The sequence below is a fragment of the Acanthopagrus latus genome, chromosome 22 (assembly GCF_904848185.1).
Source record: "Acanthopagrus latus isolate v.2019 chromosome 22, fAcaLat1.1, whole genome shotgun sequence".
In the NCBI taxonomy this organism is placed as follows: Eukaryota; Metazoa; Chordata; class Actinopteri; order Spariformes; family Sparidae; genus Acanthopagrus; species Acanthopagrus latus.
In genome coordinates this window covers 15,371,178-15,390,636 of record NC_051060.1, presented here as the reverse complement: position 1 = coordinate 15,390,636, position 19,459 = coordinate 15,371,178, and the positions used below count along the sequence as shown (strand labels likewise).

The window sequence follows — 19,459 nt, the reverse complement described above, 5'->3', positions numbered from 1 at the left end:
GAAACAGGAGCCGAAAATGTGGTGCGAGGTCATATTTCATAAACCGCGTGTGGCATAGTGTTTGGGCAATACAGCGGCACACAAAATGTGTATTTGCAGTGATTTAATGAGACATGTAAGAACAGCGGCTACCTCAACAGACTTATAATTAACCCCGCTTGTGAATCACACATCGGGTAGGAGGCTGTCACTCATGCCAAGGCCGTGAGGTTTCAGGGAGCCTGAGGGGTTGGTCTACACGGAGCGAGACAGAGAAGGGCAGGGATAAATGCAGAGTATTTGCAACTGTTATGAAAGAGTTCAGCAAATTAATGTCAGTGTTACTGAATATCAGTTTTAACTGATTTGAGGCTTGTAGACAGTATGTTCCACAAAAGCATCTGGGGAGTTGCAGCTAGAGAAATAAAATGCTTGGCGGGTTATTGGACGGTTACATTGAGCTTTCTTTATCCGATTAGATCAATAGGCAAGAGCCACAAGCGGGGACAGTTTGGTAAATCAAACTCCAACCAATCGAGGGGGAGACTGAAAGCATCACTACACTGTTTTCTACTCCTCCCTCAGTGCAGAAATAATCTTCGGTTCTGATGTGACGGATGCTAGCAGCCCCTACGCTAGCCTCTTTAGGAGCAGCAATCGCTGCTTCCCTCGTTGATCATCTCACCTAAACCATGGGAATAGATACCAGCAGTTCCTCAGCGAATTCAGCTGTCTTAAAGGGTCATAAAGCTCAGGTGACCACTTCAACAAGAAATTATACATTAACATGGACCATACCACTTGTAGCTTTGTGCAGCTAAGCTGAAAAAAGGAATTATCTTAACCTCATATGCACAATGACCCATAAATCATGTTATGCAGTGGCAAAATGATCCATTAGTTGTTAAGCAACCCGTCAGAAGTTTCGGGAGTTAAATGGCCGTGAAAGTTTCTTGCAGTACTTTCAGCTGCCTACATTTGCTTTTTTTTTAATTCAACACATTACTTGATCCGGAATGTATTCTTAATGGGACTCGAGTCAAAACATACTTTTATCTCTTGCTGAAAGCGCTGGAGACAAAAGAGCAGGAACCAGGGGCCATTTAAAATATGAAAGAGTATTTTTTCAGGCAGCAAACTATTTCAGCCTCACCAAAGCCTTTAACCATTGATGATGCACGTTTGCACTTGTGTTTGGGGCCCTCCTCTCCCCCCCTGCCTCGCTAATGGCTTCGGCTTGACTGAGTGTCGGTTCGCCTCAGGCTGAGAGACATGTTTGCAGTGTTTAAAAAAATTCTGTGACAGTAATTTTGCGCTGCAATGGGGGTTTGGCAAACACGTGAAAGGAATTCTTTGTTCACTTTCCAGGCTGCGAGCTACAGAACAAGCATCTTCGCAGTTAATTGGCCCATTGGATCGGCCTCGGAGAAAGCACCCGTGTTGACACGTGGGATTGTACCTGCATCTTCGGGGCAAACAAACACCTCTGTGGTCACTCAGCTTTGTCATGTTTTAATTTTTTATGATGGAGACTTCCATCCAACTTGTAGCTTCAAGTGCAAGAATTTGTGTACTGCACGTTTTGTTTGTTAGTCAGGTCAGTTCCTGGGCCTCCGATGGTAAAAAGGGAGATGAAACCCTGCTGTAGAGAAAGGCTGGAGAGGCTCTTTAGTGCTGGGAATCCGATCCGGCCCTCTCCATGAATAGCAGCAGTGGATCCGTAGCTCAGAAAAAAGTCCCGTCTGCTTTCTTTCTGGATTAGTGCTGAGGTAAGCACACTGGCTCTCCATTGCTCTGTATCCACTGGGGAGAAGTTTTTTAGTCTGCGAGTGAAGAGCTCATGCAGGGAGACACACACACACACACACACACACACACACACACACAAACCCCCTCATTCATAACAACCATTTCTCAGGAGGCTCTTTAGAGTCACAGATAGCTATTCATTACCAAAAGCGTTGATGCTTTTGGGATTTGTGTGTGTGTGTGTGTGTTAGTGTTTGTGTGCCTACAGTCTGTATGGATGTGTGGATGTCTACCAGGCAAAGCAACTGCTGGCAGTTTGATTTCACTCCCTTGCCCTCCTGGACACTTTTCCCTCTGTACCAGTGCTTTGTCCCAATCGGTGAAAGAACTTCCCCCTGTGGCACTTGAGTGCGGTCAACATCTCAGCCACGGAGAAGCATTTCAGCGACACATGCTGGCGCGGTGTTACATCATACAGATCGCCATGAAAAAACAATTATTTTTCAACTGGACATGAACAAAGTGTCACCTATCCACCTATTTCCGAGAGTCACTTTCACTATAACTACAGACTCTGTAAGACTTTTTAAAAGTCCTTTAGTCTCTGTGGAAATTGAATGTATTCCATATAAACGTGTCTTGTGAAGTAAGGTCAAGATCTTTTTTGATGAGTTCAACCTAAATCAGAGACAAATTGATGTTTGGATTCCATTAAAAAGAGAAACAGATAAAAATAAATCTGTCATATTCAAACCTGACCATGATGTTTATCTTGTGCTTGGCAACCCAGATGAACATGATCGCACTAACTGTGACTGGATTGTCAGGCCTGGCTAAGCTCAATAAAGCTGTAACGCCATTTGTAATCAACAACTCGGGAATAAAAACCTGATTTATACATTGTAAGTCCCTGTTAATGCAAATTGTTGCTGTTGTATTTTTATGACTTACTGCTGTTTGTCGCTCACACGTGTCACTGTGTCATTAAATGAGCTGCCTGATCAAGAAACAGTGATCAAAAAGGCAAGCAGAGTGCAGAATGACATCTGCCTCCATTAGCCTGCAAGCAACTGGAAGTTCTCTTTATTTATCCCCCCCAACCACTTCATACTGCCACACATTCATCACACATTACACTGCAGCTCTGGAAAAACCAGCGAGCAGTCCACTGCTCTAAATGGAATGAAGACAAGTCAAGCAAAAATGCAAATTAATATGTCTCACCGGGGTGAAGTCTTAATAGAAGCTTATGATTGACCCACATTTAACAGAAACTCTCACAGGGTAAAAACGTATCCCTGTGGCAGTGCTCGATTCTCCTCGCTGACAGCCACCATTCAAATCCCCCTTTTTCCCAATCACACAGTTGCCGTGGAAACACCAGCAGCTGCCAGGCAGTCGTTTTAAATAAAAAAAAATAGAAAAAAAGAAATTCCAAAATGAAGCGCCTGGTTATCTGGTAATTCCAGTGGGGTAGAATATACCTCAACCAGAGATGCATGTGTCCAAAGTGTCGGAGGATAACACACGTCACCGCATAGACTTTAATTTGTTTTCCATAGCACCTTGTTTTTGTGAAACGGTGCATTAAACAATTTTCTTGCGTGATCTGAAATGACACAAAGGGAAAATTGAATGAGGAAGCCGGGACTAAGCTGTGTACTTAGTGGTTTGTGTTTTATGGAGTGCTTTTATGCTCCAGACCATCTTCCCCTGTTTGTGCAGGCACTGCGCTGTGCAGCTAAGTTTGTTCATTCAAGGTTTTTTTTTTTATTATCTTTTTTTTTATCACCACGCACAAACTGCTGTTGTGGGAGAAACAGGGCAATTTACTGGCCAGACATGATAATTAGACCCCACGTGCTATTTAGGCAGATAGGAGAGGTATAAAGTCCCACTGTGTACCAACACTTGTGGTGCCGTATTAAGGTGCAACAGAGTGTGTCTGTTGGAGAAGAAATTAATGCATTTTAGAGACAACAGTCTCATCACAAGCTCCATTTAGCAGCTGCATTTAGCATATAACAAATATCTGGCACAGTGTACATATTCAAATCAAACACAAGCTCAGCTGAGGTTTAAATAGTCCCGATGATATGGCTGACAGAATCTAAGGTTATTTTACAGCAATAAAAACGGTGCTCATCTGTCTCTCACCTACAGTACTTTCATCCTCTCAAAGCCTACATTCCAGCTCACCGGCTCCATTATCCTGGTCTGTTGTGAAAAAAAAAACAAAAAACATCCAGCTTTTGGCTATTCACACCAACAGTTTTGCCCTTCTTGCAGCTTCCAATTACTTAGACCGCTACGTGTCCTGAAGGCTGGGCAAGTCACTTCGGCTAACTCCCCCTGTATTTCGTGTAATAAAAGCAGAAGGTCACTCCTGAATCACAGTCTGCCCTCCCCTCCTCAAAAATGATGTCCCGTAGAGTCTGAAACTTTAATGAATGCCCACGCCAGTCCATCACAGAGGGCGTATGGCAGGGTGGCTTTAGTGTCCCCAGACAACTCCTATTACCGTCTGAAAGATTGTTACCAGGGAACCTCAGGAGGAAAACTGCAAGGTAAGAATGCAGCTAGAGACAACAACATTAAAATCATCTCACATCGGTGCAACATGTGTGGAGAGTAGGTTTTGCTGAAAAGGTCACTAGTGCTGCTTTTTCAGTCTGCTGTCTGGTGGTGGCACTGGCTAATTTTCCATAAAACTGTTATCTATGTGACTTTTCCACCTTTAAAACAGCAGCTTCAGAATAATGTTGTTGGTACAGTGTCTCTGTCAAATCCATCACCCTATCACTTCTATCTGCACCATATAACGTTAGTGAGAGGGTAGGTTGCGAGACATAACGCCATTATGGTGTAATGATTTTTATTTGTCTTTTGCATAGTACGCCTGAGAAGTTGTTACAGACCTGGGATTTGTATTTATGACGGTGTTCACTGGTCTCACATTAAGAAGCTGTGGGAGATACTAGTCATACAAAATGATAATTTCCACATAATGTTGCTTTAAAAGTCCTACAACAGACTTTTATGAAATGTTTCAAATTGACATTGAAGCCGCTATATGAGCTATTTAAGCAACCAAGACCATAACGAGGAAGATCGGCTATTATTGTGTAGATACCATTTATGCCTGTCACCAGGTCAGATTCCATAACTTAAAGTTATGTATTCATGGTGCAGAGTTGAGGATGAATTGAAGTAATTCACAGCTAAGGAAAGTAGCGGCTCTGTAGTCTCGTGGTATGGCAGCAGATCATTCAGTATAGCAAGATGGCAACAGAACAACAGCTTATAATGTAACATTTTGCGTTGGCCTTGCTAACCAAGCTATAGGCCTACTGTATCTTTTTGTTGGCTCATTATCGTAGATAACTTAGGCTTTAATACTTCTGACGACGGAATCTCTTATATGTAAACCACAAGTAGACACATTATCTCAAAGCTATGCATCCTTAAAACAGCTGTGTTTAAAACAAGGAAAAAGAATTTTAAAATATGACGTGTTGTTCTTACAAATGCACGATCAAGATCTTTGCAGCAAAGTCAGCAGCACACTTGCTGCTTTTGTCCACAAGGACGGCCAGAATCAACATGAGTAATAAGTGTCTCGTTGTTGCTTTAAGGGGAAGAAAATAACTGCACATGTTTATTTCCACAAATCCATGTCGAACAATTTACTTAGTAAATTACACAGGCAGCAACCAGCTTGTCTTTCACCTCCAGACCACACCCCTAGAAAAAGACATGCCCCGTCACCGCGACACGGCGAGGGAACAAGCCATACAGCATCCAAATTATTGCTTGCGCTATACTACTGAAGAAAAAGAAAAAGCTGCACTAATTGCAGCTCTCCCTGACCTCGCGGACCACAAGGTTTGCCCAAACAGCAAGTTAACCATCCAGATTTGGAACAGCCCGTCCTTGGGCAGACAAATTAGGACAATGAATGGGTTTCCTCCCAGTTGGTGATTGGCTTTATGGCATTTTGATAAAAGGGCACATCTGACGGAACAGGTCGGCGTCTATTTTTAATTTACTACTATTTTTTTTACTATTACGCCATAATTATCTGAGGAACATTTTTGACATAAATTTGGAGGATAAATGGGATGCGAGTGCGTTTCCAGGATTCGATCATCATTAATAGCGCGTGCTCCAGCAGCCCATTCTTCCCTGTTGGGAAATTACAGGCATTTCCAGTCTGGGCTCACGGGCGGTGTGTTTAAGAGGAGAAATCATAACCTCTTCTGGCCCTCAGACGGGGGATCTGTGTGGCCTCGATAAGGATCATGGGTATTTATTACTCCCACAAGACCCCTCAGACTGCACCTTTGGATTATGGGTCTCCTGGGAATATTGAGCAAATACTTGAAAAAAAAAAGGGGGACTTGGGTATTTGTAACCCTGCACACCTCAGTAGATTCGACACATCGTCATTCTTAACGAAAAATGATGCATAATACAGTGGCGGCCGCTTTGCAGCAACAAAGAATGTCCTCCACACGCTCACCTCAGTAATATAGAGTCTTTTGTTGCCATACAGGAAATACAAACAGCTAGCTCGCTGAGACTGTTAATTATTGATGGGGCGCAGCCGCCAGATTAGATCTCATGGTATGATCAAATATGCATTATGGCATACCGAGTACACCCTTGATTAATTTGGTATGGTAGCCAGGACACATGAAAGTGGTTGCCAGATGTTGCAGTGCGGCCGAGATTGCACCATTGAGTGTGTTTTCACCTGAGCGCATATTCTGTTTTTTTTTTTTAAGAAATAAAAAGGGGAAGATTTAAAAGCATCCCTCCTCATATTAATCCATATTAAAAACCATAACACAACATTAAAAAGTGGTAATTAAAAGGAAGCAGTAAAAATTAATTGGATACATGATTAAAAAAGAAGCTTTGCAAACTCTCCTGAATGCAGTTACGGGTTAACGACGGAGCTAACGGCGGAACTATCTCATGCAGACAAATTATCTGGTCGTACCCGCTGCGGCTCTGCGGCTGCTTTCAAAACCTGCCATTAAAGTTTCATTCCTTTTATGCTAAAAACACGGCATGCCTCGCATATTGAAGCGGCCCCTCTCCAGGAGGAGCCGAGCCACTCTTTTTTTCCTTAACAGCATTAAGTATTTTGGCGAGGGGGAATGTTCAAGGATTTTTTTATGGGGGCGATGCAAACAAATCAAATCCTTGCAAAAACAGGCACGAATACCAGCCATCTTTGATTTGATTTTTCAAGAGTGGTTTATTTTACAATCACAGAAGCACTTGGGTCCAAGAGCACATGTGCATATTTCCATATAATCTTTTAAAAATGCATTAATTATGATTTTTTTAAAAAGGCCAGAGTAGTAACTGAGAAAAAAATAGTCCTGAAGTCTCAAACAAATATATGAGAATGATCATATGGATAGTGCCGTTTCATGAAAAATACAGAATGATGATGATGATGATGTGTACATTACACGGGTGTAAAAATAGAGCAGCCACACTATGATAACAAGGCTCACAGAGGGCGAAACAAGACCGGTTCTCCGCCATGTCCTCCCTCTCGGAGCAAGTCCTCCATCCTTTAGTCACGGCTCACAGAACCAGACTGATTAAACTCCACTTCAGTGCCTACGTAATTATACACACACAAGACCTCAATTTGTGTTTATTAGTGCTGTGGTATTTCAAAACCACATATTACAGCAAATTGAAATTGGTCGCGCAGGCTGGGGGTTTGGAAGGCGGCCATTTTGTTTTTGGTCTGCATTCCATGACGTTCTTTTTTGCATTCGTGCCCTTTCCCCGTCTGTGAAAGGTCTAAACATAGGTACACGTACTCGGCTTGTGTTTTATATTACGTTTTTTTTTTTTTTTTTTCTTACAGTCCTGTTGGAGGGGAAAGTAGACCACACACAGATAAAAAGAGAAGGAAGTCTCATACAGAAGAGCATGCGACCGTCCAATCAGAGGGCAGCAGGTCACAGCTCCATCGCTGAACCCTCCAGGCTCTGCTCACTCCAGCAGGGAGAGAAGTACTGAGCTCAGGCCATTTCAAAATTACAAGGTCGGAGTTTCTACCACACCCATGTCTGTTTTAGACACCCCTTCTCTCCCTCTCCACATGCACACGCACGCATGCACACACACACACAGAGGGAGAGAGAAAGAGCAGCACACAGATGATCTCCCACTCATTTTTTTTTTCCCAAAACACAGATGTTTCTCAGTTTGACAGATTGAGGCAAATGAGCCTTTTAACACTTCTCTCTGTTATGCGCAGGCTGGATGTTAACTAGGTATAGTGAAATCAAACAGAAACATATGTATTCAAATGAGCCTTGACTAAAAGCTCGAGCTTGGCCTTATTATTGCGAGAGCAGGAGATGCCTCTAATCGGTTCAAATCAGACAGACAAACGAATAAGCTGCATATTTTCCTAAAAGAACTAGAAAGCTGTGTCCTGCGGCAGCATTCGGTGGAATATTCTCCACCCTCCTTTTGGTTGTTAAAACAGAGTCATCATGAAGTCATCCTTTTAGCCTCAGTCTATAGAAACAGTCACGGAGGTCAAGATGCTCATTATATTTTTTCAAACTCCATCCACCCTGTAGCATTTCATTACTATAAGGATTAACTGCTACAGAGAGGTAAATAGTCAGTGTACGTCGGCAAATCCACAATTTTAGTCAAACCCCCAAACTTTATTAATTCCATGCTTTGTGTAATCTTTGGAAGTGTGAGACACAGCAGATTTTTTTTACCATAGCATAGATCACATACGCATGAGGAGGTCTTCATACGGATTTATGAAATGTATCAAGATTATTTGGAAATCTGCATAAGGGCATGAAGTCATCGGAGCAGCAACAGGTAATTGATTAGTTGACACAAATGAACCAACTTTTACAATAACTGCAAGTAAAACACTGATTTGTTTTTCTTAAATGCGAATATTCTGTTGTTGTTTTTAACTCATATATGACAGTATATCCTGGGTTTTGGAGGATTTGAGGATGCCATCTTACTTTCTGGGAAACACTGATCAACTTTTTACCAACCATTTTCTGACATTTTATATACAAAACAACTTAACTGGCCCCAAATCAAACCCTACATGTCATATGCTTTGTTTAAGCCAAACAAATCTTGCAAGTGAAAAAATCCAGACTTGATGTTGTAGCATCAACATGTGATTTGGTGTTTAGTCATATCAGTTTCCATAATCACACAGCAATTGTTCCTAGTTACAATTTCAATTAAACCAGGTGAAAGTGAACTCATCTAAACACTGTGAATCTCATTCTGAAAAAAACAAAAAAAAACAACAACATTCAAACCACACACAGAAGAGCAAATAAAATGCCTAGGTTTAGTTATTGTTTGCTGTTTTATTTTGTAGGGTTCACCCTCATGTGTCATGCTGTGCCCTAACTTTCTCTTGTTTTCACTCCCTTGTGATCATCCAGATTATTTTCACCTGTCCCTGATCGGCCTCCTGGGTTTTTAAGAATGTGTCTTTCACCCCCTCTTTGTCTCTTGTGTTTCCAGTGTGTGCTCTTTGTGTTTGTGTCCTTTGTCACATCAGTTTCTAGTTCGTTCTTCATTTAGTTTTTGTAAATCTCTTTGATTATTTTTGGATTTGCGCCAGCCTGTTTGTTTTTCAGTTTTGTTTTTGTTTTTGTTTGCATTCTGGATATTAGACTTCAGACTATCAGCTTGTCATTAAAGCTTCCTTTTTTCGTTCTGTATCCTGCCTGCAGTTATGTTCTGTGTTTTGGCCCTTTTGTTGTTTAAAACCTGCAAAATACAAGGTCAGTCACACATTACATTCATAGATTTGGTTTGTGCCATCTATAGACATCACGACTAAGACCTACTGCTGTCTGGATATTTCCCAACAAATCACTGGCAACCAATTTGAGTAAAACTACAAGGCTTGTCTGTTGAAACAAGAATGGTTTCATCTGAGAGCAGAAATCCGTTGATGTGCAGCAGACAAAAGACATTTCATGCAGTCAGTAATTATTAGATTACACTTTATACTCACCAAATTAAAAGGGTGTTTTTGCACGATAAACTGAAGGGCTGGCAGTACATGGAGTGCAGCAGCCAGGATACTGGCTGTTGGATGCAAATATTAAATAAATTGTAAATCAAGTACACACATAAAGCTTTTGCTTTTGACTGAAACATTTTTGAAGCTTAACTGAACGAGAAATTCCAGAAAATATGAATGTGATAAAAGCTCTGCAGAGTTCCAGTGAAGCCAATAATACATGGATATCATCTTATGAGTGTGCTGCGTGCAAGACAACAGCCATGTTTGCATCCCTGCAAAGCCAATATACAATATTACCCTCTGCTAGCGTGAAGGGGCTGACAAGAGACTCGGCAAAACAACCGTGGGAAATATGTTTCCAAAACCAATTCAGCCTAGAACACTCATTCTTCAGACTGCCATTCATGTTCCAGCACTACACGTCGGTACGAGGAGAGTGCCATGTTGCAGCCTAAAAAAAAAAAAAAAACACCTCAGCAGTGACACATTAAATCAAAATACCAATGCAAATAAGAGCAGAAATAAGCAGGCAGTGTACACAGTTACATTCAATGACCCTGCTGGGAAAAAACAGCATAGACCAGCACCAAAACCAAAACACAACATATGCTGTTTTTTCCAGCGGGGGAAACAGCAAAGAAAGACACAGAACAAGCAGCTAACATAGCTAGCTAATGCTAATAGTGCTTTCACTTGGAAAAAAAGTGCAATGAAACTCTTCCTGTCTTTCTTTCAAGTGCCCTCAACTGTTAGATCAGCTGCTGTGGCTGCTGTGAAGTTCACAGACTTTACTTTCAAACACCTGTTTGCAGCGAGCGTCCATGCTCTGGAATGCTTAGATTGGAAGTCGTTTAATACCAACTCGACAATTCCGACTTCCCACTTACAATGGAACGCACCATTATTGTTACCTATTAGTGAAGACATCTTTAGCATCTCATTTAGAATAAATCCAAGGTCCCGTGTTCGCATAAAACTTCAACCTCTGGTCCGAGGTGAGTCTGTCTTACTTACGGCTAAACAAAAATAATAATTAACTAAAAGTGTGGTTACTAAATTATGATTTTATTGAACTGGTGGCTGCCACAGCAGGAGAAAGCACAGGTGAAAGTCATTTGGCTAATGAAGTTCCACTAAGCGTCCCTGGTAGCTGCTCCAGTTAGCAACCAGGCATGACGGCAGAGCGCTCATCTTAATATGACATGTTTTTAAATCTGTGTTTTAACTGCTGTGTCAGAATAAACGTAGGTTTATTATTCCTCACTACTTCTTTAAGCAAAATGGCAAATGTGCTGTTAATTAAAATGAGCCCTTACATTATATAAAAATAGGTGGGTGTGGTGAGTTCAAGTGTATCTGATCAGTATCAATCCATCTAATTGATCTATGGATGTTAATTGTTAAGTATTACATAACATTCATTAACCACAGTGAAGAATTTCAATTAAATATGTATTTGCCAACAATCAGATGTGAAAATATGAACATAAAATATATCAAAATAAAATTTAAAATGCTGATGGGAGTAAATGTATTTGATCACAATATAGCAAGTTGTATTTTAAAAAAGGGTAAAGAGACAAACACAAACAAATATTATTCGATTAGATTTTGTATTTTGTAGCCTCAATATGGGTTGGATTTTTGGGGCCTTAGCGACAGATGAAATCAAAATGAAAACAGATTTTAATGGAAAACATAACATGACATTTTATTTCATATATAATGTAATGATTAACCGATAATCGATTGTTCAGGCAGCCAAATATCAGTTCAAGAGTTTGCTTGAAATTGGTGTCCCCAGATTGAACAGGTACGCTTTATCTATTAGATTTAAACAAATCTAAACTAGAACTTTTGCTCTCATCTCTGGGCTCTATTTAACAGAAATGGGACTGGAAAGAGGAGCCTCTAGTAACAAACAATGCAGGATGTTCAAGCTTGAAATTGAACAGATTATGCTGCTAATGAAATATCTATCAACTGGAAAATGTAACAATTTCCCTAAAGTAAACAACACGCTCATTTTCAGTCTCTCGTCCTGGAAGTAGCACATATAAAGCAGATTCCGTTTGCTCTGACAAAACACATCAGGCAACAGTTCTTCTTTCAAAACACAATCTTACATTCCCTGTCATTATTGAGCTGGCGGTTGTCTTCTTAACTATTGTGCTGCGGGGGCAAGTAAAACCACATGAAATCATCTTATAATCCTGACTAAAGCTCTTACTGTTTCCTGCAGGTATACTTATTCCTGCGGACGTGGCTTGGGTCAGTCATGCTTCCCATCACCAAGGCAACAGTCATGCTGACGTGTCATTTGCCGAGCAGCGCGCTCTGCTCTGGATGGCCTAACCCCCTGGTATCTGTGTGTGTTTGTGCATGCGCTAACAAGGTCAGCGGTTCAAACAGTATGCATCAACAAACATTTGTCTCCAGTGACCTTCTCTTCATGGCTTCAGTTGAATTGAACAAATCAACATGATGTTGTTTCATCACCTACCCAGCAATCTCCCCTCCAGCCCCCCCGCCAGTGTCATCGTCTCTCAGTCTCCCTCAACTTACCCTTCGACCTCTCATAGCCACAGAAGCTTATGTTTGATGAAAAACACACGCACTCCTCATAATAAAATGACGACACCACTTTGTTTGATAGTTTTGTTAGAGGAAAGAGGGTGTGATCACGTAGCCACACGGCCATGACCCCTAATTCATTGTATATAGAAAGAGAGCGTGCAGGGGGGAGGAGGAGAGAGTCATAACCCCAACCAGTGCTAGAATATTTTATGTGAACGCCTTTTTGTGGATTGTGCAGACACATTTAAGCAAAGTGTGAGATAAATTGATTTTTTGCAGGAGTGGGAACTTGTGCATCTCAATTAATACATTTGTTGATATTACAGGAAGGCACAACTCTAATTCACCCAGTTTTGTTCTTGAATCAAGTTTGGCAGACCAGATGACATTTCTTACACTCTAACCCTCAACAAAAACAGTTATGAAACAGTTTGGCCAAACTTGTGGAGAAATAGCTGCTTTTTTGTGCGATCGATCATAAAACAGCTCCAGAAAGGAAATTCAATCAGGGTCTTTTTGTTTTTTTTATCCTGCCAGCCAGAAATCAATAGTTTTATTAACAATAGAATTGTCGGTATATATCTTGCTCATTTATTCAGAAAGCCTACGACATCAAGGCACAAATATAAAATATTCAATTTTGCTTTGTCTGCCTCCACGTCTCAACTAATTCTTGCACACTGCACTCCAGCTACCATGAGTCAAACACTGTGCCTGCAGGCATGAAGTGACGATCTCTGGTTACACTGGGTAAATCTGTCTTTCTACAGGAAATCATCAGCCAAAGGCAGAGGCCTCTCCGGTCACTGCATTGATCCGTGCTGTAAGTCACGTCTGGAAATATACAACTGACCCCAGTGAGCAGATAGACCAAGTTCAGGACAATACTTTCTGATAGCAGTGGCGTATTATTCGGCAGTAAAGTGGAAAAAAATACTAAAGAAATCCTCCCATATAATTACCATGTTTCTCGTGGCGGACACTTTTAACCAAGAATTAGAATCAGGGTCACTTAGAGGTGCTTTGCCCTTGTCTGTAATTCAAGTGCAGCTCAGACAACCGGTTAGAACAGTTATATCCATGACGAGATGCTCTTGGAGCGCTCCACTGACCACTCCGTCACCTGTGTCCCGACTTCAAGGAAATCGGAGAGCACATTCAGAAATCACTTAGTGTGATCAATACAAGATTGTGTTTCCCTAAGAAGAGGGGGCAACACAATGTAAGAGCTCAACAGACCAGAAGCCAACAAAACAAGATGGTACAGAGCCGCTTAGAAAAATGCAAATGGATGGCTTGCTTTTGAGTGAAGTTCTATGTCCTTAAAGGTATCCTTGAATCAAGACAAAGTCAAATAAGACTTAGTTAGATCACATAATGTCATCTCATTGGCCAGTTGGATTTCATTGTGTGAAACAGTCTCTTTTCCCTCTTCTGTCTCATTGCTTGTAAAGACAATTGTGTGTGTGTTTGCTGCCATCTAGTGTACACATGCAAATATGGCAACACCACCAACATTTAAAGCAACATTAAGTAGAAATAGGCATTTCTGTGCCATCCGGTGCCTCCCACTGTTTTGGAGTGCAACACCACCTGTCGTAAATACAGACACCAGGTCTCTAACAATTTGTCAGATGTAATCTTCACAACTTTTATCTTGGAAGTAAACACGCATGTAACTCGGTGATCCTACCCTCTCACTGAAGTTACGTAGTTCAGAAACAAGTGATGGGGGGCTGAATGGCTGACACAGACACACCATTCACCCCATTACAAGACGCTACACAATTTGAAGTTGTTATTTTAAAGCTGCAGTCTGGAGATTTGAGAAAAAAGTGCACAAGCAGGCTTGTAAGGACGTAACAGGGGAAGCCAGATAACCAAGATGGTGCATTCAAAACAAAAAACAACAAAATAAGCCCAGTTCTGATCAGTACAACTAAATTACAATGACGAGTGCAGGACTCTCAAGTTTTCAACTGAGTTCAGAGAGATTTTGGCGGGGGTGGGGGTTTAGTTGGGGTGGGGACAGGGATCTGATCTCCCTTCTGGAAAAAAACAGCATAGACCAGCATAGCTCGTGACCAGCAAGACCAGCATATGTTGTGTTTTGGTGCTGGTATGCTGGTCACCAGCATGGGATGTGTCAAAAACTTATTTCATATTGCAGAGTATGAGGAGGTGTGAAGTTGGCTGTGAAAGTCCCAAGTGGACCAGCTTCATCATGCTGGTCCACCAGGTAAACCAGCACCAACCAGTACTAACCAGCATAGACCAGCATGATTTCCATGCTGGTCTCTGCTGTTTTTTTCAACAGGGCTCATAAATGACACATCAATTTATATAAATACAAATATTTATTTAGCATTACTTAGTGCAGGTGTGTGTGTGTGTGTGTGTGTGTGTGTGTGTGGGTGAGAGTGAGTGGGTGAGAGTGAGAGTGAGAGAGAGAGAAAGAATGTTTAGTGTTGTTTATTCTAGGTGTTGGTGGCAGGTTTTGAGGCCTACCTGCACCTCCTGAGGTGTGATGTCTCCAGTCCCAAGGAGTCTGTTGAGGGTAGCTCTGGTAGTATCCTACCAGACAGAGAACAGAAAGAGACAAAGCAAATTAAGCACAGGTAGTTTGATATATCTCAGTGTCAAAATCACTTTTTATTCGCCAAATGCATCATGTAGACACACAGGAATTTGACTTGGCAATTAGCACTTTAACTCAAAACTAGACAAACAGTAAGTACACATAGATTCAGCAAGATATGCACAATAAATGCAAGTGGTTGAAGGTATTCCTCTATGTAAGCATGCAATTTTACCCATAGACTACATATACATTGTATTGCTACATACATTTTATGCCTTTTTCATTACATCAGAGATATCACCCAACTCATAACAACAATCTTCCCAAAAAAAAGTGTATTTGAGGTTAATGAGCATTCAGGTTTATCTCCTTATGTGAGACTTAAAAATATTTCCTAAGTGTCAGAACAGGTGCTGAAATTAGCAGGGATTCAACTGGCTAGCTAGGCTAGTTCACACACTTTAGTCAAACATTGCTGATTACCAGCTACCTGGCCACAATATTCGACAGCAACACAAATCAAATGATGAGGTGACTTACTGTACTCATAGGATATGGTCTTCTCCTGTGTCGATCAGTCTGTTGCTACTTCGGCTAGACGTGGATCGATGTGACAGCTGTCCTCTTCTGTACGTTAGCTACTTCAGCGAGTGTCTGAATCGGGAATATCTAAATCTAATCTGTGAGTGTGTGAACAGGTTGAAATGCGTGTGTGAGACTTGAGAGCTTTGCGAGTGTCTCATGCCGATCGCTGTAGTTTCTCCCAAGTAGCAAACAATATTCCAGCTAACTCTAACTAGGCAATCATTTCCTGGTGCAACATTTTTGCCATGCTGCATTTCTGAAGCATGAGTAACATTATTTCTCTAGACCAATTCAACCACTTCACAGCATCCTGAACAAAAACTAATGTTCCAACTGCCCAGTCACTTGAAGGACACTGTTGCTAACCAGCAGCTATAAAAACAGAGTTAAACACCGGAGTTAGCATACAAGCTAACAAGCTACGTTCACCAACAATCTACGTAGCTCGAATGCACCATCTTACAGAGATATGCACTACTGCGAGTATTACTATAACCACTGCCACAATATCCTTGTGGTTAAAACACAGAACGAAACATAAAGCAGGAGTCCTTACTTGTCCAGCAGAAAAGCCGCTAACTCTGCATCGTTCTTGAGTCCATACAAATCCAGCAACTCCCTCTCCTCTCTGAAATGACATTCCAATATTTATCCAAGTTTTCTCTCTGGTTCCATCCAATTCTTTGTTTGTACACCGTTTCCTTTGTCAGTCTTCTTATTTCTTTTCTTTGGGGGGGCAATGGTGTGGCATTTTCGAGCTCTGATGTTGTTGTCCGCTCTCCACCATTGTTAAAAGTTTGGGCTTGAATGTATCTGACCAAGTAAGAGCGGGCACTGCGCCTGGCGGGGGAGGGGCACTGCCCAGTATGCACTGCCTGAGGGAGGGGGGCTGTCAGCAGTGTATACACGAGAGTGATTGACACTTCTAAGACACTCCCCTTGGCTCTGATTGGTTGTGTTCACCCAGAGCAGTGGATTCTTGCAAATCAAATTGCAGCCACTGCATGGAGACACAGACAGTGGATTTTTACACAGCTGGCCTGTATCTTATTGTACTGTCAGATCATAATGACAATTTTAGCAAATATAACAAAAAAAAAAATGTTACAGACTAAAGCTTTAAGGGGAAAAAAATAGAAAATGTTGCCTTACATGCAGAAACACATGGCTATCTGTCATCTGAACACAGTTAAATCAGTTTAGGGTGTTTATAAAAGATGCTTTAAGACACAAAAAGTACATTTTCCACTTTTATTTTCCATTGCACAGTAATCTCTAGCAACAGAATTTCTAAGGTTTATCTCCTTATGTGAGACTTAAAAATATTCCCTTAGTGTCAGAATAGGTGCTGAAATAAGAAGGGATTCAACTGGCTAGCTAGGCTAGCTCACACATTCTGGTCAAACTGTTAGCTAACATTACTGATTACCAGCTGCCTGGCCACAATATTCCCCAGTGCAGAAATCAAATGATGAGTTGACTTACTGAACTCATAGGATATGGTCTTCTCCTGTGTCGATCAGTCTGTAGCTACTTCGGCGAGACGCGGATTGATGTGACAGCTGTGCTGTACGTTAGCTACTTCAGCAAGCTTCTGAATTGGGAATCTAAATCTTACCCGGATACAGCAATGCTATTTTTTTAATTGGCTATTCGGTAGCTACATTCTTTTTATCTGACTGGCTGGTGCATGGCAGGGCCTTCTGAACTCTGCTGGGAACCCACTTGATTCCTACCTGTTCCTCTGTTATTAAAAAATAGCGGCACAACTTGGTGGGTGTTATCCTGTAATTTCTCTGCGTGAGAAATACAGGGTGTGGCGTGTGAGTGTGTGAACAGGTTGAAATGCGTGTGTGAGACTTGAGAGCTTTGCGAGTGTCTCATGCTGATTACTGTAGTTTCTCCCAAGTAGCAAACAATATTCCAGCTAACTCTAACTAGGCAATCATTTCCTGGCGCAACATTTTTGCCATGCTGCATTTCTGAAGCATGAGTAACATTATTTCTCTAGACCAATTCAACCACTTCACAGCATCCTGAACAAAAACTAATGTTCTAACTGCCCAGTCACTTGAAAGACACTTTTGCTAACCGGCAGCCATAAAAACAGAGCCAAATACCAGAGTTAGCACACAGGCTAACAAGCTACATTTACTAACAATCTACATAGCTCGACTGCAGCATCATACAGAGATATGCGCTATTGCGAGTATTACTATAACCACTGCCAATAGCCTTATGGTTAAAACACAGAATGAAACATAAAGCAGGAGTCCTTACTTGTCCAGCAGTAAAGCCGCTAACTCTGCATCACTCTTGAATCCTTACAAATCCGGCAGCTCCCTCTCCTCTCTGAAATGACACTCCGATATTTATCCTAGTTTTCTCTCTGTCTCTGTCCAATTCTTTGTTTGTACACCGTTTCCTTTGTCAGTCTTCTTATTTCTTCTCTTTGGGGCAATGGTGTAGCATTTTCAAGCTCTGGCATTTAAATGCAGAAACACATGGTTATCTTTCATCTGAACACAGTAAAATCAGTGTAGGGTGTTTATAAAAAGATGCTTTAGGACACAAAAAGTATATTTTCCACTTTTATTTTCCATTGCACAGTAATCTCTAGCTACAGAATTTCTAAGGTTTATCTCCTTATGTGAGACTTAAAAATGTTACCTAAGTGTCAGAATAGGTGCTGAAATTAGCAGGGATTTATCTGGCTAGCTAGGTTAGTTCACAGACTCTGGTCAAACTGTTAGCTAACATTACTGATTACCAGCTGCCTGGCCACAATATTCCCCAGTGCAGAAATCAAATGATGAGGTGACTTACTGTACTCATAGGATATGGTCTTCTCCTGTGTCAATCAGTCTGTAGCTACTTCGGCGAGATGCCGATCGATGTGACAGCTGCGCTGTACGTTAGCTACTTCAGCAAGCTTCTGAATTGGGAATCTAAATCTCACCCGGATAATGCAATGCTATTTTTTGATTGGCTGTTCAGTAGCTACATTCTTTTTATTTGATTGGCTGGTGCGTGGCAGGGCCTTCTGAACTCTGGGGGACCCACTTGATTCCTACCTGTTCCTCTGTTATTAAAAAATAGCAGAGCAACTTGGTGGGTGTTATCTGGTAATTTCTCTGCGTTGAGAAATACATGTGAACAGGTTGAAATGCGTGTGTGAGACTTGAGAGCTTTGTGAGTCTCTCATGCTGATCACTGTAATTCTCCCAAGCAGCAAACAATGTTCCAGCTAACTTTAACTAGGCAATCATTTCCTGGTGCAGTATTTTTGCCATGCTGCCTTTCTGAAGCATAAGTAACATTATTTCTCTAGACCAATTCAACCACTCAAGAGCGTCCTGAACAAAAACTAATGTTCTAACTGCCCAATCACTTGAAAAACACTTTTGCTAACCAGTAGCCATAAAAAACAGAGCTAAACACCGGAGTTAGCATACAAGCTAACAAGCTAGATTTACCAATAATCTACATAGCTCGACTGCAACATCGTACAGAGATAAGCACTATTGCGAGTATTACTATAACCACTGCCACAATAGCCTTCTGGTTAAAACAAAGAATAAAACATAAAGCAGGAGTCCCTACTTGTCCAGCAGAAAAGCCGCTAACTCTGTGTCACTCTTGATATCACTCCGATATTTATCCTAGTTTTCTCTCTGGCTCAGTCCAATTCTTTGTACACTGTTTCCTTCGTCAATCTTCTTATTTCTTCTCTTTGGGGGGGCAATGGTGTGGCATTTTCAAGCTCTGCTGTTGTTATCCATTCTCCACCATTGTTAAAAGTTTGGGCTTGAATGTATCTGACCAAGTAAGAGCGGGCACTGCGCCTGGCGGGGGAGGGGCACTGCCCAGTACGCACTACCTGAGGGAGGGGGGCTGTCAGCAGTGTATACACGAGA

The 19,459-nt window shown here is 41.5% G+C and overlaps 1 protein-coding gene across 4 annotated transcripts in view; it reads right to left on the bottom strand.

The window, feature by feature from the left end:
* Nucleotides 1-18,378, bottom strand: part of sash1a (SAM and SH3 domain containing 1a) — a 270,190-nt gene extending 251,812 nt beyond the window's left edge. Inside the window, exons 1-3 of one of the 4 annotated variants that reach the window (XM_037085801.1) lie at nucleotides 16,099-16,418; nucleotides 15,498-15,637; nucleotides 14,885-14,950 (exon numbers count right to left, since the gene is read on the bottom strand). In XM_037085801.1, the coding sequence (XP_036941696.1) occupies nucleotides 14,885-14,950; nucleotides 15,498-15,506 (75 nt within the window). In that variant the 5' untranslated portion in view covers nucleotides 15,507-15,637; nucleotides 16,099-16,418. Of the gene's footprint in view, nucleotides 1-14,884; nucleotides 14,951-15,497; nucleotides 15,638-16,098; nucleotides 16,419-18,368 lie in introns of those variants that run through there. The other 3 variants (XM_037085802.1, XM_037085799.1, XM_037085800.1) reach the window with 3 other exon arrangements.
* Between the last annotated feature and the right edge of the window lie 1,081 nt (nucleotides 18,379-19,459).